Source organism: Polypterus senegalus, chromosome 2, assembly GCF_016835505.1.
Source record: "Polypterus senegalus isolate Bchr_013 chromosome 2, ASM1683550v1, whole genome shotgun sequence".
Classification (NCBI taxonomy): Eukaryota; Metazoa; Chordata; class Cladistia; order Polypteriformes; family Polypteridae; genus Polypterus; species Polypterus senegalus.
The window spans coordinates 194,264,643-194,288,841 of NC_053155.1; the positions used below are offsets into that span (position 1 = coordinate 194,264,643).

General features: G+C 40.7%; 1 protein-coding gene across 1 annotated transcript in view; it reads left to right on the forward strand.

Annotated features, from left to right (window-relative positions):
- LOC120524448 (probable ubiquitin carboxyl-terminal hydrolase FAF-X) overlaps positions 1–24,199 on the forward strand; it is a 260,143-nt gene that overhangs the window by 162,965 nt on the left and 72,979 nt on the right. Inside the window, exons 30-33 of the mRNA XM_039746300.1 lie at positions 10,730–10,937; positions 18,339–18,559; positions 20,671–20,855; positions 23,312–23,485. Of these exons, the coding sequence (XP_039602234.1) occupies positions 10,730–10,937; positions 18,339–18,559; positions 20,671–20,855; positions 23,312–23,485 (788 nt within the window). The remainder of the gene's footprint in view (positions 1–10,729; positions 10,938–18,338; positions 18,560–20,670; positions 20,856–23,311; positions 23,486–24,199) is intronic.

Sequence of the window (24,199 nt, forward strand, 5' to 3'; positions counted from 1 at the left end):
ACTGCCGGTAAATATTCACGTGTGAAGGACTGTGCTTATGCAGAGGAAGATGAGATGGTCAGGGTGGTGTTTGGCACAAACTCATTGAAACTGCGAGAGAAAGTTTTAAGTGCGGGTCTTAGCTGACATTACGAGATGGCACCAGTACAGCTGGGAACCTTCGATGCAAGAACACCAAGCGGCTCCGTGAACTGGCGCGGTGCACTGACAAAAGCAACAGTTCCAAAGAGTGCTGAACAAAACCGAATTACACAATTGAGAAGGCAGCAAAAAAATATGAAGCGTCTTATACATAGAATCATATTCATAAGTGCAGCTACTGCGGAAACAAAGCACACGGTGGAAAAAGTGAATGTCCTGCTAAAGGAAGACAGTGTAAAAAAAAAAAACCCGTGCATGCAGTTTGTCACATCACAGATAAAAAGGAAGACGAGCTGTTTATTAATGCAATAAGGAACTGATCGATGAATGAAACCTCTTATCTTTACAACGATTGACAAACACGGAATGTAACTTGAACTCATCCTACAAATACGAGCCTGATTGAAATAAATAATGATAATCAAATCCTTGATGACAGCAACATTCAGTAACACTCACAAAACAATTACTGTATATTGACAATCATGTTACGTTATTTTTAAAATGTTCCCTTTTCTTTTTCATAACTTCTACTTCTCCACTGCGATACACGGGTATATATATATAAATGTATATATATACCCCGATCTACAATACAGTCTTTAGCATAGACAAGCCCCACGCTGTGGCGCAATTGTTGAGTCTTTGCCTCTAACGCCGACATTCGAGGTTCGATTCGAGAGGGGATGTACTGACTATGTATGCGCTACCGATTCATTTTACCTTAGCATCTCCTTGGTTTGGGGCGTATGAAAAATATTAGGTTAACGCAGAATCATGTTACGTTATTTTTAAAATTTTCCCTTTCTTAGCACAAGCACAGCTGAGAAGCTTCGATACATGTACTCCATAACACGTTAAAAAATAACGCATTTAATCACATTTTCAATTCCAAGGAAACGGGAACTTTTGTCAATGCATTATTTCCTGGTACATCCATTACACTGATGCACACATCACAGCTACAAAAATGTTAGAGTCGGAATAAAGCGCGTTCCTACGACTGATCATTTCGACTTCCCGAGTGAAGCCTTGATAAAAGCATGGTTTTGTGCACACTGAAAAGCAAGCAAAATTAGATGCATTACAGAAAGCGGACTTTGTGGCTCTTACTGGGGATCATTGGACTTCCGTGACCGTTAGTAATTCTAATTACATCTAATTACAAAATGTTCAATGATCACACTGTTTTAGCTTAATGTACAAAATAATTTTGGCTAATGTTACTCAGAGTTTAAAGAGTAAGCTGGTCAAATTACCTTTTATGTTTCTGACTTATTTTTTTTTAAGAAGAAAAACTGCACTTTATGGTGAAATTTTGGTTATTATTATTTAAAGACAACAGTATTCTGCAAATGTACTTAAACTACCACTATTTTTAAGTCTGCCCAATTTTAACCAGGGATGATATTTTTGTTTCTGTTTTGAATTCAAATGCAGTTTAAAGGCTTTTTTTCAGAAATTAAAACAGCTTCAGTTTACAATATTCATGTCCATGTCTATTATTTGATTCTGTAAGCCCACTAAAACCGTTTTAAAAAAAAAAAAAAAGATTTGCGATTTGGGGCAAATTTACGTGTGCGATTACATACGATTAATCAAGATTAATTCTTACACAGCCTCTTAATTAATTGGATAAATTTTTTTAATCGAGTCGCACCCTTATATATATATATATATATATATGTAGATTTGTATATATATATGTGTATATACAGTATATATGTAGATATGTATATGTTGTATATACAGTATGTATATATATGTGTGTGTATATATACAGTATGTGTATATATATTTATATGTATATATGTATATGTATATAGATGTGTATATATATATATTTATATATGTTTATATGTATATATATGTTTATATATGTGTCTGTATATGTATGTATATATATTGTCACGCACGAGCGATTAGGAGGCCGCGGACTGATTCGAGAACACCTGGGAAAACATTCGCCGCCAGGGAATGGCGGGGTACTAACTTTCTCCCTCTGCTTCCTTATAGAAAAGAGACCTTCCAGCACCATAGGCCTGGTTTGACCGCAGTCGGTACTTCCGCCCTTCCTCCGCCATCTTGCCCTGACGTCATCCTTCCCATCCTCCCTTGCGGTCCTTCCCAGCTGTCCTCCACTTCCGGCTCCACCCCTATAAAATGGCCGCGACGCCAGGAGACGGCGTCGCGTTATGAACTGTTTAGTTTATGCTTTTGACCTCTTATTTTTGTGTACGAAAATACTGTACAATATACGGGGCCGGAAACCCCAACCCTTATTGCTGTCTCCTCGGTCCTTTTACAAGTGGCGTAGTCGGCAGGATACAGAGATCCCGAGATGACGGAGGGACAGGACCTCAACACTGTGCTACAAGCAATGAATGACCAGCTCCAGGCGCTGCAGCTGGCGCAAGCCGCCACCACCCGGGAGCTGGAGGCCACGAAGGCCAGGTTAGTAGAAGCCCAACGGGCGAGACCAGACCCGCCCAGGCAGCCGCCTCCTCCTTTAGTCCCGATGGGCCCTTCGGAGGGCGTCGACGCTACCTGGGCATGTTTGAGAGGACGGCCACCGGAGCAGTGGCAGCGGTCCAAGTGGGCGTCCATCCTGGCGCCATATCTGAAGGGACCCGCGCTGCGGGCCTATTATGACCTCCCTGAGGAGGAGGCGCTAATACGACCTCCTCAAGCCCGAAATACTGGCCCGCTTCGGCATTAGCCGGGCCAGCAGGCGGCGAATGGCGGAACTGGGTCTTTGACCCTGAAAAGCCTGCTCGCGCCCAGGCGTTGAGTTCTGGGGCAAGATGGGGCGCTGGCTACGGCCAGAGGGACCCCAGGGGCGGAAAGTGGTCGAGCAGGTGGCCTGTGAAGGCCTGGTCAATGCTATGCCCAGTTCGCTCGCCCAGCAGGTCCGGGGACACGCCTACCAAAACATGTCGGGCCTCCTAGACGTCCTGGAGCGTCAGCTGGCGGTCCTCCGACTTGGGGGGTCAGAAAAGCCTGCTCGCGGGAACCGGCAGGGACGGGCGGCCACCCGAGCCCTCTCGGCCAGCGCTGCAGAAGCGCCAGCCAGAGCCAGAGAGAAGCGGGACCGCCGCTGTTTCAAGTGTGGCGAGACCGGCCTACTACCACCTGCCCCACAACATCGCCCGGAGCCTATGGACTGTACCTGGACATCGTCCGGAGAGGTATTGTATCCCGCCGCATCCCTTGGCGAGTCCGAACACGGGAGTGGTGTTGCTAAATGGGCACGCCGTGGTAGCTTTGTTTGATTCCGGCAGCAACATTACCATTGTCGCTCGCCGCTTTGTCTTACCGCAACAGTGGTTAAACCAGCGTTTGTTGGTCACTTGTGTGCATGGGGGGACTAGGTCCTATCGTTCCGCTCACTGTTATGTCACCTGGAAGGGGGAACCAACCCAAATGACGGTCGCTGTGTTGCCTGAGCCCCCTTCCCAGTGATTTTGGGACAAGACTGGTCTAAAAGAATCAGCGGTAAGCCATTCGCCGCTCCCGGGGCCTTGTTGGATCTAGTGATGAGGGGAAAAGGCACCCCTCCCGCGGCCTCCACGCCGTGCACAAGGGCAGGCCCTAGCGGCTGGTGTTTCGGGGGACTTTTCCCTGGCCACGGACCTTGACCCGGAAGACTCCGCCGGGGAAGGGACTAGCCAGGGAACTCTTCCCAGGCCCAGGCCACAAGACCCTCTCGGCGCCTGGACCATCAGTTTCGGTCCACGCCGGCCTCCTTTAAGAGGGAACAGTGGAATGATGATTCCCTGCGCTTTGCCCGGAATGCGGTTGTTCTGCCTAACAGCTCACAGCGGACGGTTCCACACCGCGAACCCTTCTTTGTCCTCGAAAATGATCTGTTGTACCGGTGGCTACCCATGAGGGCGAGGTGCGGAAGTTGTTGCTAATTCAGCGTACCTTCCGGCGGGAGATATGCGAGTTGGCCCACGCTCACCTCCTAGGCCCACCTGGGGCAAAAAACGCTGGAGAGAATTAAACTCCGGTTTTACTGGCCTGGGATCAATGAGGAGGTCCGGCGTTTCTGTCAATCCTGTCCGGAGTGCCAGACCCGCCAGATTCCTAGACGGGACCGTGCTCCTCTAGTCCCTATACCCCTAGTTGATGTACCCTTTGAAAGAATAGGGGTCGATTTGGTAGGACCCCTGGAGCCCTCAACCCGTGGCCACAGATATATTCTAGTCATGGTGGACTATGCCACCCGGTACCCAGAGGCGGTTCCCCTGCGCTCGCTAATACTAAAAGCATCGCACGGAACTGGTTAATTTGTTTTCAGCGTGGGCATACCCAAGTGAGGTCCTCACGGACCAGGGTGCGCCCTTTACATCGGATACGTTCAGGGAGGTAGCCAAATTACTGCAGATAAAGCACCTGAAAGCGTCTGTCTATCACCCGCAAACTGACGGGCTGGTGGAACGCTTTAACCAGGCGCTTAAGCAGATGCTCGCAAGGTAGTCAGCGGGGCGGCAGGAACTGGGACCAGCTCCTCCCGCTCGTGCTTTTTGCTTACCGGGAGGTACCCCAGGCCTCTACTGGCTTCTCCCCATTTGAATTGTTATATGGTCGACAACCCCGGGGAATCCTCGACATCCTAAAAGAAGGCTGGGCGGCGAGGCCCTTCCTTCCTCTAACATTTTGGAGTACATAGCGCAACTGCGCGACCGACTCACAAAGATCAGGCCCCTCCTAAAAGAGCACGTGACTCGTGCGCAAGCAGCGCAGGCCCGGTGTTACAACCGCAACTCCGTCCTCAGGGAGTTCCGCCCGGGGACGAGTTATGGTGCTCGTCCCGACCTCCCACTTTCGAAGCTGCTCGCTCACTGGCAAGGGCCTTACGAGGTTAAGGAGAGAAGGGCTGCGTCGACTATTTGGTGAAACAGCCCAATGCGTCGACCGGCGAGAGGATCTATCATGTCAACCTGCTAAAGCCCTGGAGAGAGAGAGAGGAGCTTCCCAGCTCCCATAGGTCGCTCTCCCTCTTCACGAGCACAACTGCCCTTAACCTCGGAGAAGAGCTGACCCCCAAGCAGCGGCAGGAGTTAGCCCAGACCCTCCGTGCCATCCCGAGGTGGTGGCGAGTCACCCGGCGGACCTCGCTGATTGCCCACGATATAGTCACGGACCCCGGTGTAATCGTCCGGGAGAGGCCCTACAGACTCCCGGAGGCAAAACGTGCAGAGGTCGAATTGGAGGTGAAACGTATGTTGGACATGGACATAATTGAAGAGAGCCATAGTCCCTGGTCCAGCCCTATTGTCCTCGTCTCCAAGCCAGGCGGCTCCTGGAGGTTCTGTAGCGACTTTAGGCGTCTGAATCAGATCTCCAAGTTCGATGCCTACCCCATGCCCGCATTGGCGACCTCCTTGGCGGCTGGAGTGCGGCTCGATATTTGACTACCCTTGACATGACAAAGGGTATTGGCAAATTCCTTTAGCGGCATCCGCAAAGGAAAAACGGCCTTTAGCACCCCTAGCGGGCACTGGCAGTACAAGGTCCTCCCATTTGGGCTGCACGGGGCCCCGGCGACCTTCCAACGTCTGGTAGACAGAGTGCTAAAGCCCCATCAGTCCTATAGTGCCGCCTACCTGGATGACGTAGTCATCTATTCCGGCACCTGGGAGGAACATCTATTGCAGGTCGCTGTCCTCCGAACACTGGCTAAAGCCGGCCTCCGCATAAACCCCCGAAAGTGTTTTTTTGGATTAAAGGAGGCCAAATATTTAGGCTACCTCGTGGGACAAGGACAGGTGCGGCCACAGGGCTCCAAAGTTAAAGACATCTTAGAATGGCCCCGTCCGAATACCAAGAAACAGGTGCAGGCTTTCTTGGGGCTTGCGAGTTACTACCGCCGGTTTGTTCCCGCTTCTCGAAGAGCAGCACCCTTGACTAACCTGACAAAAGGGCTCCCTCGGCGTGGTGTGGACCGACAAGGCGAACAGCGTTCAGTGACCTAAAGAAGGCCCTAACGTCGGCACCTGTGTTACGGACGCCCGATTTTGGGCTCCGTTTATACTCCAGACCGGCGCGGACACAGGCCTGGGCGCCGTGCTGAGCCAAAGCGTCGATGGTGTCGAGCACCCTGTGATGTACCTTAGCCGGAAACTGATGGACCGGGAGACCGGTATGCGGCGGTGGAGAGGGAGGCCTTGGCCATTAAGTGGGCAGTGACCCACCTCCGTTACTACCTGCTGGGTCGCGAATTCGCTCTGGTGACTGACCACGCTGCACTTCAGTGGATGTCCCTGCACAAAGAGTCGAATCCAGCGAGTCACTAGGTGGTTTCTGGACTTGCAGCCGTATAAGTTCACTGTCACTTATCGGCGGGCACCCTTCAAGCCAATGCCGATGCTCTCTCTCGTATTCCGACCTCTCGGTTAGGTCCGCCCGACCTGGCGGTCCTGGGCTAAGGGGGATCGTGTCACGCCTGGCGATTAGGAGGCCGCGGACTGATTCGAGAACACCTGGGAAAACATTCGCCGCCAGGGAATGGCGGGGTACTAACTTTCTCCCTCTGCTTCCTTATAGAAAAAGAGACCTTCCAGCACCATAGGCCTGGTTTGACCGCAGTGCGGTACTTCCGCCCTTCCTCCGCCATCTTGCCCTGACGTCATCCTTCCCATCCTCCCTTGCGGTCCTTCCCAGCTGTCCTCCACTTCCGGCTCCACCCCTATAAAATGGCGCGACGCCAGGAGACGCGTCGCGTATGAACTGTTTAGTTTATGCTTTTGACCTCTTATTTTTGTACAAAATACTGTACAATATCTGGGGCGGAAACCCCAACCCTTATTGCTGTCTCCTCGGTCCTTTACAATATATATATATATATATATATATATATATATATATATATATATATATATATATATATATATACAACACTCTCATATCAATGACAAAACAATTACATTAACAATCATCTTACGTTATTTTTAAAATGTTTGCTTTTCTTTTTCATAACTTCTTTAACACACTACTTCTCCGCTGCGAAGCGCGGGTATTCTGCTAGTTTAATATAAAACATAAAGTATAATAAATGATTTTGCAAGTTTTACAAACTTTTTTCATGGAGTATCATACATTTTTATTGTTGCAACTTGCATTTCTCGTCATATTAGTAACAAATGTAAAGGTTTATTTTATTTTCCTTTTAATGAAGAGTATTAATTATAGAATTTGACGAGTAATATTTCTGTGTGTAATACGAATATTTAAAAGAAAATTAACATCAAGTAGAAGCATTTTTATTGGTGGGTAGCACCATGTCTAGAGCTATTTTTTTAATGAATGCTTTCAAAATTAGAGTCACAGATCAGTTTATGATCTGTCAAATAAGTCGAAATTAGTGTGCCATTTGGGTATGAATAACAAAAGGGGAGGAATTATTAAACATTTCAGATTAGAAAATGTCAGTTTAAAATGTAAACCTTATAAGGGTAATCAGGAACTTTTATGTTTAATCAATTAAAGAAAATGTCAGCAAAATAATTATCCAGCATGATTCACATGAACACCAATACAATAGTCCCAATACCATTTAATCATTCATCATTTATTGTTGCTATTCTTGTAATTTACAAACACCATTTGCTATAATATTTTAACACCTCCAAGTAGTTTAACTCCACATTTTTGCTTTTGACATGTTTTGAGTAATTGTCCTGATTAAACATTTCGCATCTGAGAATATTTCTGGTTTCAAATATTCTTTAAATGACTGATTTCTCCTACAGTTTCCGGGTTGTCTCTGGAAGTATTGTTGATGCAGGTAAAATTTATTCAAGGTACTCATTAAGGTAGATGTGACAGATGAGTGTTGTATATTACAGAATATAAAATCCAGACAAAAGTAGTTACTTCTAGTTACAATAATTTAACAAACTCAAAAGAAAAAAAAGATTTTACATACTTTAAAACAGAACAAAAGGGTTATATTTTTATATATAATCTTTCAATACATACATTTCGTATCCAAATGTTTGAATATGAAAGAAGAAAATATTGATCTGAATGTTACACTCTCCTCAAACTTTTTTTGGGTTGTAGGCTTTCACTTCTGCCATTATATGAATCTATATCTGCAGAAGAGAAATATCAAACTTCAAACTAATATATATTAGTCAGTGAGTGTACCTAGGGATTAATAGCTGTGGTCCTCATAGCACAGACCACAACTATGAGAATTTTGCTACTCCAAGAAAATATTCCACTTTCTAATTTGATGACCCATGTAACAAAAGAATCGGCTGACTTTATTGCAGTTATTTCAGAGCCAAATCAATTATAAACTCTGAATCTCATTCTCACTCATACCGCTGTCCAAGATTCATTACTGATTCGATTTGAGTGCAGCTTTGTTGATATTCTGAGCATCTCTGTTTCTGTTTTGAATTAGAATTCTGCTCTTTCAGAATTGAGTATTTGTAATAAGCATGTAGCAATCTAAGGTTGGAGAGAAAAAATAGCAAACTTTATTCCCATGCTTTTTATGGGTATGCATTGGTGGTGAAAGAGGAAGTAAAGCTAAATGAGATGAAAGGAGTAAAAAACAAGAGTAGGTCTAAAAAGCAACCATTAGAGAAGATGAATTGAAAGATTAAAACGTTTCTCTGTCATTTAATCCTGAAGAAATGTGTGATGCAAATGTGAGAATGAGGTTGTTAACATTTGCTTTTCTTGGAAAGTATCTTTGAAACTTTTTGAAAGTGCACGGATTGCGGCATAGAATTTATCCATCAAAGTTTAATTCACAGAATTTTTTAACAGAACTCATTCATTCATTGTGGTTAAACGAGGTTGATGACATGAAACTCTTACACTTAACTTACACAAGAGGAGAAATAGTGATGATAATGTTGTGACAGTGTAGGTGGAAGTCTTCTAAGTATACTAGATGTTGCAGAAAGTCAATAGGTGGAGACGTAATTTTAAGAATGAATAAACAAGGATCCAAATAGGAATCTTAAAAGTTTTTCGAATTGCTATTGGGCAAGTAACAATAATAAATGAAACCATGAAAGGTGAGCAGGATGGCTGATTGCATCTTGACAAATTGAGATCAGATGGTCTGAAGTCAGTAGTTGCATTGTGAGAGAATGACATACTTTTCTGTGCTGTGATTTGGACAAGTGGATAAGAACTCCCATCTAGTAAACAATGATTAAGGCCCAATTTATACCTATGCACATGTGTTAAATGCAGTTGCAGTTTCCATGAGTGTTTAATGTGTTTTTAATATACATTGTAGTACCTAGGTTCATGTGGTAATTTGGCATGCATCTGACTGCTAGAATGTAAGGGCTTCTGGAAATTACTGTTTTAAAAGAGTTAAGATTAATATGATATGGCATATGTTGTAAAATGTTGTCATAGTTGTCAACTTGAAATACACCAATCAGCCACAACACTAAAAACCATTGACATATGAAGTGAATAACACCAAATTACAATGGCACCTATCAATTGGTGGGATATATTAGGCAGCAAGTAAACAGTCAGTTCTTGAAGGTAATGTGTTGGAAGCAGGAAATGTGGGAAAATCTAAGGATCTGAGTGACTTTGATATGGACTAAGTTATGATAGCTAGATGACTGGCTCAGAACATCACCAAAATGGCAGGTCTTGTAGAGTGGTCCCAGTATGCAGTGATTAGTAACTACTAAAAGTGGTCCGTAGAAGGACAATTAACACAAAGGCCGTGGGTGTCCAAGCCTCACTGATGCTTGTGGGGAGCAAAGGCCAGCCTGTCTGGTCAGTTCCCACAGAAGAGCTGCTGTAGCACAATTGCTGAAAAATTTAGTGGTGGCCATGAGAGAAAGGTGTCAGACCACACAGTTCATCGCAGCTTGCTGTATATGGGGCTGCATAGCCACAGACCAGTCAAAGTGCCCATGCTGACTCCTGTCCACCGCCACAAGGTCCTACAATGAGCATGAGAGCTTCAGAGCTGGACCATGGAGCAGTGGAAGAAGGGGGGCCTGGTCTGATGAATCAGTGGCGTGTGTGTGTCATTACACTATGGGATGAAGGCAAGCTGACTGAGGCAGTGTGATCTCTGGGCAATGTTATAGTGCAAAACCTTAGGTCCTAGCATTCATGTGGATGTTACTTTGACACATACCACCTACCTAAAAGATTGCTGTAGACCACGTTCACTCCGTCATGGCAATGGTATAAAGAGTTGAAGGTATTGACTTGCCCTCCAAATTCCACAACTCTCAATCCAGTGAAGCATTTGTGGGATGCGCTGGAAAAACCAGTTCAATCCATGGAGGCCCCACATTGCAGCTTATAGGACATCACATTTACAGGACTTAGGATCTGCCGCCATCATTTTGGTGCCAGATACCATCGGACACCCTCAGAGTTCTTGCAGAGTCCATTCACTAGATGGGTCAGAGCTATTTTGGCAGCACAAAGGGGACACACATAATATTAGGCAAGTGGTTTTAATGTTTTGGTTGATCAGTGTATTTATCCTACCAGAAATGAGTTTTTTTCATCCTTTTAGTTAGATTACTTGGCTAAAAAATCTTTTTATAGCCTCTCTTTTTTTAATTTTTAGGAGCTGATTGATGACTTTATCTTTCCAGCCTCAAACCTATATCTACAGTGGAAGAAGGGCTGTAAATTCCCAACTGAGCAGGCCATTGCTGTCTGTAGTTCTCCAGCCACCATCAATGCTGGTTTTGAGCTGCTGGTTGCACTTGCTGTGGGGTGTGTGCAAAACCTTAAGCAAATTGCAGACGCCATAACTGATATGTATTATTCAGGTATGCAACAGACTTAGTTTTTTTTTTTTAATAATTTTGTAGGTAATTATTGTATGTACAGTGATAGAGGCATGTTTGCAACTAATAAACCATTCCTGGTAGACTTGGCAACAAACTGAAAATAGACTATAATACATGAAAAAACTTAAACCAAGAGTGACAATGGCATAAAATCCTATGGACTGATAAATCCAGTTTGAAAATTTAAGCTCAGAAAAATGCCAGTAAGTCAGAAAAAGACTTGGTGAGAAGTACAGTGATGCCTGTCTGAAGCTTTATGTGAGGGATTATATTTCTGTCATATCCTTGAGTGCATTTCAATCTTGGCTTAAGAGATTTGGTCAAATTTCATGGAATAATGACTGTTGACATATATAAACAGTTTTTGATTCATGCTGTACCAGGAAAATATTGGTAAAAACTTCCACCTTTTAGCATGATAACTACTTGAAACACATTGCAAATGCAATTTAGACTTGTATGGATTGGAAGTATATTACAGTCTCCCTATAGTGTAATTTTCTGCCTATGTATTGCTGCATTGAAGGTGATGTTTCTGTAAATAGATGTGTGAGTTAACTATAATGAATGAGGTTATTAATCCTTTTAAAACATTTGCAAGATTGATGTATGAGTCTTGAATGGTCTTCATTGGTGTGTGTATGTTTAAACTGTTGAGCTGGCAGAGGGAGAAGTTTTGACTTGTTTTGTGAAACTTTCATTTTGAGTATGAATTTGCTAAGCTGTGAGGAATGTAAGCTTGTCCAGCAAGTGAACTACTGCTCTTGTATCCAGAGGTGCCTTTGATACTGTACAAGTGTATTTCGCTTTGTACAACTCACTTCAAATCCCTTTTCCTAATTTGTTAGTAATGGGTACAGGTAGGATTAAAATATTCCCTATTTCTGTGATGGGCACAATTGTAACATCTCAAGGAACATTTATCATTCAATCTATTTTAGAAACAGACTGTAGTGTGATTGTTTTTCTTTTAGTGATAGTGTTTTATGTTTAATCTATGTATTGAGGGGGTGTTTGTATGTAACAATAAAGGTGTATAGATGTTCTTAGAGATTAGTAATTTGTCCACAATGATGCGTTAATAACATTATTGATTTCTAAGTGGGTGGGTGGTATTTCTTGGGAACTTGGTACTGGTTTTCCAACCTTGAAAAAGTAAATATGTAATAAGGTGACCTTTTGTGGTTATGTGAATCTTAGCCTACCTAGTGTGGACATGTTGGACCAGGACACCGACAGGCTGACACAGAAAGTCTTCAATCACACACGTTTATTTAAAACCCACTCTCCCCCAAGACAACATAGAGTGCATAAACACCAATAACCAGTCTCTTAGGACTCCCGACTATGGCAGTGTAAGATGGACGCTGTATCGCGCCCGGCCCAACACAGATTGGACACGGGAGGCACGTGTAAAATAAACAAAACTATTTTCTTCCCCGTCTCACACAGGCAATACACAGTCCCAAATAAAGCACGCCAGTACAGCAAGCACTCTTCTTCTCCTTGACGGCACCACCACTCCTCCCAAGCAACCTTGTCCTCTCTGGCCACTGAGTGGTGGTCGCTGGCTCCTTTTATAGTTCATCCGGGTGTGATGTATACGCTGCTCCCATGGACTCAGGAGTCCCACACACAGCACCCCCTGGCAGTGCCTGTGGGACCCAACAGGGCTGCAAACAGCTCCAATTACCAGGGAGCCCTGTGGGAAACCAAGGCACTGCTTCACCCCAAGGGGGCGGCCATCTAGCATCCAGGGGGAGGTATTGCAGTGTCCAGGGCTGCTCCCCCTGATTATAGTGTGCAGGGGCGTCCTGGCTGGGCATGGATGCCAGCCGCCTGCCACACTAGGCAAATGGCACCTGGGAGGATTATAATCTGCGGGTTGAAGGAATACCAAAAAATTATTTTTTTTTCTGTTACTTATCCTATGTTGCTTATGGTGATGTCCAAGAAAATAATTTAATGTCAATATTTTTATGAAAAAGGTAGATCACAAAATTCCTTGGGCAAATAACAGTGAATGATGAAAAGGCTTGACACATTACAAAGTTACAAATTGGGTTTACCAACTGTTTTTTAGAATGTAGCAAACATTTATATGTGTTAAACTGAAATAATTGTTTTTTTTTTAATTTGGTTTCTAAGAACTCTTTTATTATAATTTTCATTCTGCTGAATTTATTATTATTGAAGCTCTTTTATTTATGAGTGTCACTGTAGTACCTGCAACCTTTCCCCATTCAGTGCTGTTTGCCCTCTGCTCCACTTGCTGTTAATTCTTGTTAATAGAATACAAATCAAGGTAGAAAACCCAAAAGGTGAAATAATAAAAGAAAGTTAAGAACTTAAAGTAACAGCAAAAAAATTAAGAATTTGTATAAATTTCTTGTAGAGAAAAGCCAAGCAAGATGACACCTTTTATTGACTAACTAAAAAGATTATAATATGCAAGCTTTCGAGGCAACTCAGGCCCGTTCTTCAGGCAAGATAGTTGCCTCGAAAGCTTGCATATTGTAATCTTTTTAGTTAGAAAATAAAAGGTGTCATTTTGCTTGGCTTTTCTCTACATTCATAATGGCTAACACGGTACAACACCCTAGTACTATAAATTTCTTAAGGATGTAAATCCCAAACTAATGCCCTTTTCTAAATAGCAGACTAAGAAAAAAGACCAGCTAATTAAACAATGAGATCAATAAGAGGTAAAGTGAATGTGTGGTTGTGAAACTGGTTGGATGTATAAATGGTGCGTACGCACAAAAATGTTACATAAGCCCATTTTCCACGCTCAAATCGCGATGTATAAAACCTAAACTTGGCGTAAAGCCACGCACATATTCATGCTAGCTAAAACCCTGGTGTATGCAAGTTCTCTGCTCAGTTTTGCAAACTGGCAGCACCCAGTGTCAAAGCAGTGCTACTGTTCCAGTGTGGTTTCCCTTTCTTTTTTAGATCCACATCCCTGATGTGGCTTTATAAATACACTGAAATTAACAGCATATTGTTTATTAGTTTAATGCATCTGATTGTAATTAACCTGTAACAATATAATGGTCCACAGAATGGTCAGACTGTTCTAAATACCATAGCTGCTTTAGCGTTGTTACTCTCAGTGCACCTTCTTCTTCTTCTTTCAGCTGCTCCCGTTAGGGGTTGCCACAGCGGATCATCTTTTCCATATTACTCTCACGGCACCACTCTGAGTATTTATATCACTGTATCCGAGTGAGGAATAACAGCTCTACAGCAGCTGATTGGAAAGAGAATTATCTATATACAGCATCAAGCACACGCTGCCTCAGCCATGCTGTCTGTTGAACTGCTCTCATGCGCCAAACGCTTCAGAGCCTTTCCTGTAGGGATATCATGGTTCAGAAACAGTTTCATCCCAAGAACTATAAATGCACTCAATCAGTCCATCAAGTGCTCCTTGTAGAACTGTTTGAACTTATTGGTACAGTCACCTCATTGTAAACTTGCGATACAGTTATAATATTGCACAACCTGAGCCACTTTTATAAAGCGCGTATTTACATATGATGACAATATCATTTTTAAGATGAATTGCAGCAAAATATGTTTATTATATTATACAGGTAAAACTTTAGCTTCATTTAAATAATCTATATTGTTTATAGTTAAACATGTGAGGACACATTGCTGCAGTGCTAACGATGAGCTGGCGCCTCCTTGATGGATTGTTCCTGCCTCGCTCTGTATTCTTGCTGGGGCTGTCACAACACTGGAAGGATAGATGGATAATTAAACATGCATTATGAAGATATTTCAGTGTACCTTAAAAGTTTTGAAGAATTGGTGTTCTAAGCAGATGGCTTAACATCTATTACAGAGCTGATTGTGTGGTGACTGGGTATTTGGAGAAAGAAAAGTAAGGACAGGAATAGGGGGTTAGTATATTTGAAAGAGACAGTACTGCTGCAATAAATTATTTCATCGAATGTCGCGCAAAGCACAGCAAGCATCTTGCGTGAGGCATGAACAATCACTGCACCACCGTGTTCCCATGTTTAATAAAATGCTTTAACTCCTGTCATCATGAAAATAACATCAAGTATACATCTCAGTATTTAAATTATTCAGAAAGCTGTAATATCACGAATGTAATGGATTCTGTGTCCTGTCAGGGGAAGAGAAAGCCCGTTTAAGAAGCACATAGTGATTCACAAACATAGAGCAAATGGAAGATCAAATACAAAACAAAGCATTTAACGTGCTACTTCAGATACGATGGTATTCGAGATAAATTAAACTATTTTAAGATGGTTTATGATCTGCTTTAAGGACAAAATAAACTATGTGATTAAAGTGGACATTTCGAGATAAAAGTTGACATTTCATGCTTTTTTCCCACTGTGTGCCCATTTTTTCTCTCTGTACCCTAATAAGCTTCCATATGACACTCAGACAGTGGGCTACAACTCACCTTTTTTATTTTGGGCACTGTGCGACTTTGTGAACTTGAGCTATCAAGTTTCTCCGACACTCTGTGTCACTCGATCAACTTCTTTTTGTTGTTTAAACCACTGTTTAAACCAACAAATAGTACATTTTTCTTTGCCTCCACTTGGTATTCACTGAAATTCTTCTATTTCCCCCGTGCTTTTGCCATTGCCTTTTCAAAGAATTCTGAGCTTATGGGCTATTTATATTGATTTTCATATTCAAAGAGGCATAATTCTGGGAGGAGTTTGTGGAGTGGCAGCATGCACGTGCACGTCCGTTACTTTTCACGCTGACCAGGATTTATGGAGCAGAAGAACGTGGAAGTTGGCAAATGCACAGATTTATGCATCTGGATTTTTTGTGCGTATGAACTTTTCCACTTTTGTCCTTATGTCATGTTTTAGTGTGAATTCTATGCATGAGGCCCCAGGACTGGATATCAATGAATTATACAGTATCTATATCACCCTGTAGAACAGGGGTGTTTCAAACTCGGTCCTGGGGACCCACTGTGGCTGCATGTTTTTGCTTGAGCCAAATTGACAATCAGTAATGACAACTGATAACACATCTCATTTAATTAGCAGGTATTATTTTCTCTTCTCCTATTCTACATTTAGAAAAGGACAGCAACATCATTTTTACATTTATAAGACATTTAAAAGTATTTCTATATTTGCTATAGATTTAAATGCTTAACTCTGTTTTGTTGATTTCATTATGTTTTGCCCTTTCTCTGTGCAGTTTGCTCACTTAATTGTATTTTAATAATGACAATTAAAAACTAGCAGAGCAGACACCCAGCAAACAACACTGAATCGTGAAAGGCTGCCACTACTTTAGCGTCAGACCCACTAATTAGTAAATATTATATTAATTACAAGTTAGAACACCTGGAAAAGTAGTATCAGAATCAAGATAAAGATATTGCTAATAAGAAAAAAATATTGCTATATATCTGCTTAGTACATTTTTATTTATTTATTTATTTATTTATTTATTTATTTATTTATTTATTTTACCAAACTTAGTTTTCTAAATTCTACATTGTTCCCAAAACACAGAATCTGGGAGATAACAGTTCACTTAATTAGACCAGGAGTCCAATTAAAAACAGAAGCTGGTTGGAGGAAAAACCTGCAGCCACAGTGTTGACCCCTTGTATCCCATTTAGTGGGTGCAGATGATATTAGAAAAAAAGAGTCTGGTAAGCTTAGCAGTGCTTTACAACTAATTAAGAAATCAATCAAAGGAAAATGCTTTATCTACTTCAGCCTTCCAGAATGCCCTGGATTACTCCTTCCCCATTCCCTTGGTTTTTAGATGCACCTTAGACTTGGCAGTTGCAGTTGAAATTATCTGACAGGTGTGTGAAGGTCAATTACTGATGTTATTTTAGCAATTTACTGGCATCTCCAAGTGCTGAATTTAATGATGTTAGTCACTCTGTTCTAGTGTTGGCATTTTGAGATGTTTAATTTTCTATGCTTTGTGGTTTATAACTTTGAGGGATACATTTACTAGTTTGCTACCTTGTCGCGGTGAGTGAAATTGGGAGCATGCGCTGATGGTGTGTTGCCACACCCACCACATGATGAACCACCTGGATTGAAACCCATGTGCAGCATTAACACCTCAGCACCACACTGGAACAGTGTAAATCCTTTTTTTTTTTTTTTTAATATGGTGCATGGAGAGCCAATCCTGCCACCAACCCCCATGAATTCCCTGTATGTTGCAGGACTTGCTGGTAGGGCTGCCATGTGCAGAAATATGGCAGCTATTTTGAGGGGGAGCTTAACCTTAAAATAGATTTATTTTTACATTGATGGTGCAGCTTCATGAGTACCACACACTCCAGTCTCCTGATAAATGCAGATGAAACTGTAAATGGATTGCCAAGAAGAATGTCTCTGCATTTGAAACATAGAGTGGCCATTTGGTAAGCAGTACAATTGGTCTAGTTAGTCTTTGCCAGTTTAGTAGCTTATTGCTATGCTGGATATCTCTGCCATATGTTGTTAGTGTTGCATTCTACAACACAACTTGTTGTTTATGCCTACATGTTTTTTTCAACACTAGATGAAAGTTTAAATTCTGACCATTTACATTATGTTGTTACCTACTCTTCCTGACTAGATAGCTTCTGGAGTGATGACCCATGGGCAATAATCAGTAACCGTTTACCAGGTTTAGTTAAGATGGTTGGTGGTGTGTGGTTTTTTGTTTCTACTTGAAGGACCTCCGCTTCGCTGGCTTAACTGAAATGGGCTGTTTAAGAGAATATTTGAAATAAAATGGCTAATACTTTAGTTCATGTTTAAATTTGTTTTTTGGTGTGTGTGTGTGTGTGTGTTTTGTTTGTTTAAATTTGTGTGACAACCAGCCTATGCTTTTTAGACACCCATCTTGGCCAGTTAATGAAAACTTTTTTTTTTTTTTGGTTCTAATTAATGATTGTACTTCAAGTTTAAGCACCTTGAACTCATTAGCTCACCTTTATCTTCTTCTCTATAATAATCAGACAGCAAATTTTTTTTAATCATCTTGATCAAAGCAATGGTTTATTTTTTTACCTAATTGTATCCATTGAGAACTGATATGCATTTGTGTGTGCACAATTATTTCATCAGAAAGATACACTATTCAGTGTGTGTGTTTTTGTTTTTGTTTTTGTTTTTTTTTGTGGGGGGAGGGCAATCTTGGTGAGCATAATTTGGGTTTTAATGGTCAAATCCAGTTTTAATTTTTGGTGGGGTACAAAAATGTACATATTCATTTCCTAATCAATGTTTAGTTGCAATTGCTAGTTTTGTTGTGCTTTCTTCCTCTTACTGCTTTTTTTTTTTTTTTTTTGGGGCCGGGGGGGGGCTGATTTTGACTTATGGCAATTCAATTTGTTTATATGCTAAGGTGGTGAAAAACTTACAGAATGGGAGTACTTGCCAACAATTGGTCCTCGAACTCTCAAAGGATTTGTGGGCTTGAAGAATGCTGGTGCCACTTGCTACATGAACTCTGTCATTCAGCAGCTTTATATGATCCCTGCAATTAGAAATGGAATCTTGGCGGTTGAAGCCCCATTTTGTGCTCGAGAATATGAGACATCTGGGGATGAAAAGCAGGAACATGAGGTATGGAATGCCTTTGTACTATATTGTTGACTTTTTGTTTATTGCCCAATGAAGATGAACATCCTTGCTCAGGATTTTAATGACTGACATACTAGCCATCTCCAGCTAACCTGTCATGTTGGCATAGCTTGGAGCTGAGGGCATCAATGCTTCCAAGATGTAAAATTTGCCATGAAATATGTCTCCATTTTTAGAGGAGGTGGGTGAAGAGTTGGGGATTGGTGAGGTACTTCCGTACTAAAACGGACGGCAGTGAAACCTCCCGCACAGAGCCCAACAGTAGAATGAGTAGGGAAAACCTACAACCTCCTCTCTTCAATTTGGTGCCACGACCTTTGTATCTCTAGTTTTCCAACCCTAAATCTGTTATGAATTTGTCAAAACAATTATATGTAATTCTATATTCCAATTTCTATATGTTTTCCTTTGTCATGCTGTCAGTTTAGTACACAAGTACCAATAATTACTTTGTTGTATAACCAAAAATTTTATTTTATGTATAGTTAATCCAAAATGTGCCCATCAATACTAGTTATGTAAACTGTGCCAGTTAACAACCCATTTCCCCCATCCTTCCCAAGTAATGGCAAGATAAACACTTTAGGAAAAATTAAGGATGTAGAACACATTTACAGTGTGAAACTGTGTACTATACATTCTCCTCACTTCAATTTAGGCTGTACTTTCAGTTAATTTTAGGTCAAAGTAAAGCAATCCTTACCAGTTGTATTAGTAACATAGTAATCTATGTACTGATCTTGTTTGTTTTCAGTGGTATAAAAATAGCTTGATTACCAAACTATTTACTTTTTGGACAATTTAAAGCCTTGAATTAGTCGAAATTAGATATATGCAGGAAGACTCGTGTCTTACTATAAAGTTTAAAACTCTTCAGTTGCTCACTTGAAGCAGTCACTTTAATCAGTCTCGAAAGTGTCCTGACAGTCCTCGGACAAAAAGGAAGCACTTGAAAATGAGGATCTAGAGCCGCTGCTTGTCGACAGCAGCATTGAATGAATGGAACTGACCACCGTGACTGATAATGCCCCTATTATGGAGCTATGTCAAGTCTGCTGCTTTGAGCTCACACTCTTTTTGTATTACACGCTGCTCTGCGAATTCCCAACATTTACCGGTATGCTTTTCTGGGTGAGGTGCGGTGTAAACTTTCCTCTTTTTGCAGTACAACTAGCCACATGCTTTCAAGATAAGCAGTGTTTATTGAACTTGGCAATACACAAGCATGTGACTGAGGTGGCACATTGAACAGTGCATTAGAATTGAATTAAATGGAAGCTTGGAGCTACCCACTGTCTCCAGTGTAGATTGTTTGGGCCCTAATTGATTTGATGTCATCAGAGATTGCATTTATGGGTGACTTCAAATGATCTCGGATTTGTTGTACTACAAATACAATTAATGTTTTGAGTTGCACAGCTTGCATATGGTTTTTGCCTTTATCCAGTTCTGTACCGATGCAAGTCTACGCATCTAAGTGTCTTAAGGCACTGCCCTTTAGTTAAAAGGACACCATTTTGAGCGAAGGCTTTCTATGGAACAAGAATTTTAACAGGTGCATTAGTGCCATCTACTGGATCAGACACTGCCACTTGTGCTGCAGTCATTAAGTACATATTGAGACTGCAGACATGTTTCAGTTGGACTAAAATTTTAAAAATGTCTTATTTAGCTGACAGATTTATCCAAGGAGATTTCACATTTGAAATAAACTGGGTTAAGTTTTGTTTTGCAATTGGAGCACTAGCAGGTGAAGCCATTTGCCGATGGTCACACAGTGTCAGTAGTCTTGACCCACAACATCAATCCAAAGCCTTAACCACTGTACCACGCTGCCTGCCATTTTAAAATAAGTCGTTTTTTTTTTTTTAAAAACTGATGGAAATCTAATTTGCTATTTATGATAAATGGTTAGTGCACAGGGATACACTCAAATCCTTCAATATTTAATTTTCACATTAAAGCATTAGTGTGAAACATCCGGTACTGTACAGAAATATTCTTTTTAAATAGTTTAAGCTTTGAAATAAGCAGCCTTTTAGTACACATTACATAGGAATGAGTGATAATTAAAAATGTGTACTTTTTTGTAGGGTAAAGGTGATCTTCATGAGGAGAGGAAGGTTCATCAGTATAAGGAGAAGTCCTTTATGAGCAAAACAGAAGATCGTAAAGCATATAATATAGGGCTTCTTCAACAGCTACAGGTTATTTTTGGTCATTTGGCTGCCTCCAGGTTGCAGTATTATGTTCCTATAGGTTTCTGGAAACAGTTCAGGTAATCTCATTTTCATCACTGGTTAACGTTGCATTTCTGATTGTCCATTATAAATTAACAGTATGATTCCTGTCACACAATTGATATAAAATTGTATCTCATAGCATTTAAGTATTTGATTTGTGTGTGTGTGGGCGGGGAATGACGTGCCTTTACCCTAGAGAGGGAAAGAAGCCTTTGTATCATAACTTCCATTAAGGATTTTACAAAAAGACTTAAACTGATACAATGGCAGAAAAATGAACAGGTTGAATGTGGATTTTCACCCATTTTAATAAACATAAAAAAAAGCAAACCTGCATTTTAAGAAGTTTGCAATAGCAATATAAACTGCTAAATTGCAATGATAGTTGCTGCTTCTTTGAGATTGCCATCCATTTTATGTCTGCTCTAATAGGCTTTCAACTTTAGTAGTCATTTTTGAAGAACGTTTGTCTTGTACACTTTTTTTTTTTTTTCTCTACCACATCTTGTCCTTCCCTTTGCCTCTCTCTATTAATGTGCTTGGACACAGAGCTCTGTGAACAGCCAGCCTCTTTAGCAATGTCCTTTTGTGTCTTGCCTTCCTAGTGCAAGGTGTCAATGGTCGTTTTTTGGACAACTGTCAAGTCGGCAGTCTTCCCTATGATTGTGTAGCCTACAGAACTAGACTAAGAGACCATTTAAAGGCTTTTGCAGGTGTTTTGAGTTAATTAGCTGATTTGTGTTGCACCAGGTGTTTTCATTATTTGAACCTTTTCGCAAATACAGTATTCTAATTTTCCGAGGTACTGAATTTGGGACTTTCATTAGTTGTCGGTTATAATCATCAAAATTTAAAAGAAACATTTAAAATACATCAGTCTGTGTGTAATGAATGAATCTAATATACAAGTTTCATTTTTTGAATGGAATTACTGAAATCAACTTTGTCATGATATTCTAATTTTATGACCAACGCCTGTATATCTTATTGTTTCAGTAATAAAACTGCAAACTTTTGTTTTTGTCCTCTTATGGACACCCTCTTGGCACAATGTATCCAATATTTTTTTTTTTAATATTTTGCAGACACATCTGTTTTTTGGCAAATCATGTGCGAAGGCAATTGGTCTTCATTGAATTTAAAATGATTTGCATCATGGTCTGTTAAATCTGACAGTAGTGTTCACCCTGTCATTGCCATGATACTGAAAGTGTAGTTAATTTAAATATTCTTGGGTTGTCTTGTATGGTGTAAGGTTTTGTTGCACCCTCCCATGTTTTCCTACTTTTCTGTTTTCTATTTTTCATGTGCAAAAAAGGTAAACCAAGTCTTCTATGACCAATTGACACAGGAGGCCTCATTTACCCAATATGTACATGTGTATTAAAATTTGTAAATTTAGGTAGTGAGCAAAAATGCACTTAAGGCTACTGTGAATTATCATGAGTAAATATGCAGGAAGAAAGGTTGTGGCCATGTTTTGAGAGACGGTGCCCAAAACTTGCGATCAGCAGTGTTATAAAAATGATTCAAACATACCTCTTCTGACTATGGTGTGGGATGTGCGTGGTTTTTTTTTTTTGTTTGTTTTTTTTTTTCTCTCCTCCCTCCTTTTTTAAATTTTTCTGATTTGTTCACTAGGTTGCTCTATTCAACCAGTTACATGTAATTTTAACTTTTTTTTTTTTTTTTTAATTTGAATTAACTTTTCCTAAACCCCAGACAATTAACAGGATCTATTCTTGTAAAAAATTCTGTGCACTGATTTCAAAGTAAAATTCTTCCAGACTGTTTAGTGTATTAAATATAAATATTTGATTTGAATTTTTATGTAACCTGAGAAAGCTGCTCCTTCATTGTTCCCAATCTGATATATTCTAATTTCCTATTCAGTAGCTAATGTTGAACAGGAATATAAAACTAATGGGACTTGTGGAAGAGTTAGTCTTTAATTTCAACATTTCTTATCTGTGTAGCAAGCTGCCAGATTACTTGAGAATAAAATTAACATATAAACAGGCTCCTTTTCTAAGCTTCAGTTGCGAGATATTATGATGGCAATGTACATGGTTTATTACCCAGTAAACCCTTTAGGCATGTACGTGGCCCTGGTACTTTGCCATTTGTTCCATTTGAGATCTTAAAATGCCAGGGTCTTTGCTTTTTTGGGTACTTTTATTGAATTGCTCTCAATTTCCCGACTACGTATAATATTGTAGACCTGCAAAAGATTCTGCCTCTTCTGGTGGCACCAAAGTTTAATTGTACTTTTGTTGTTCTGTGTGATATCTGAAGTAGTGAAAATACCATCAAGCACAGCTTTTCACACCAGCAGATTTGAGCAGCTTTATCCATTTGTCATAAGGCTACTCAACTGTTTGAGTATCAAGTCTCTGGGTAACGTCCATAGGTGCAATTACATTTTTAGTTTTGTTTCATGTTCTTGCAGAGTTGTGCATTCAAATATTTAACGCGAGTAATTTTGTTCTAGGTTATGGGGTGAACCAGTCAATCTAAGGGAACAGCATGATGCACTGGAGTTCTTTAATTCTCTGGTGGACAGCTTAGATGAAGCTCTAAAAGCACTTGGCCACCCACCAATGTTGAGTAAAGTTCTAGGCGGATCATTTGCGGACCAGAAGATTTGTCAAGGTTGTCCACACAGGTATGTTTGTGGATGTGCTTTTATCTATGTTTAGCAGCATGTCGCATACTAGGTTGAATGCTGAATTTGTTCATCAGCAGTGAATGAAATGCTTGACCCCCTTTTTCTTTAAACTTGATATTTTATTTCCCTTAGTCCAGCTCATGTCCATTTTTGACACAGGTGACAGGTGCACAAGGAATGGCTACATATTGCTGAAGTGTAATTGGGTGAAAGCTTGCCTGTGGCTTTTAAGAAAATGTGCCATGATTTATCGAAAATGTTCTATTACAGGACAGCTGAAAATTTTTAAAATGTGGCTGATTGGCTACAAAATAACACAGCAAATTTTCCCAAGAGGAGTCTTGTCTAAGATTTTTTTTTTTTTCTTGCTGTTATTGTTTGGAAGGGTGTCTAGGGTTTGAATTTAACTGAAAAGCGTAATTCTATGTTGTAAAAATGTATGCACAGGTCTTTTAATGTGGAGAAAAAAAAAGGTCTTTGAGAAGATCGTCACAAATTTTACCATTCCTGGTTTTTTCTTCATTAAAACTAACTACACCTCACACTACTGCTGTGCTGATTGACCTTGTTTTAATACATGTGCCAGATTTATGCATAGTATATATGCTACAGTATTACTATGCACTAAATAGTCCCATTACATATACCCTCCTTTTGAAATGTTCAACATAGGGATTTACTTAAACATATTTAGCTAAATATTTTTATTCG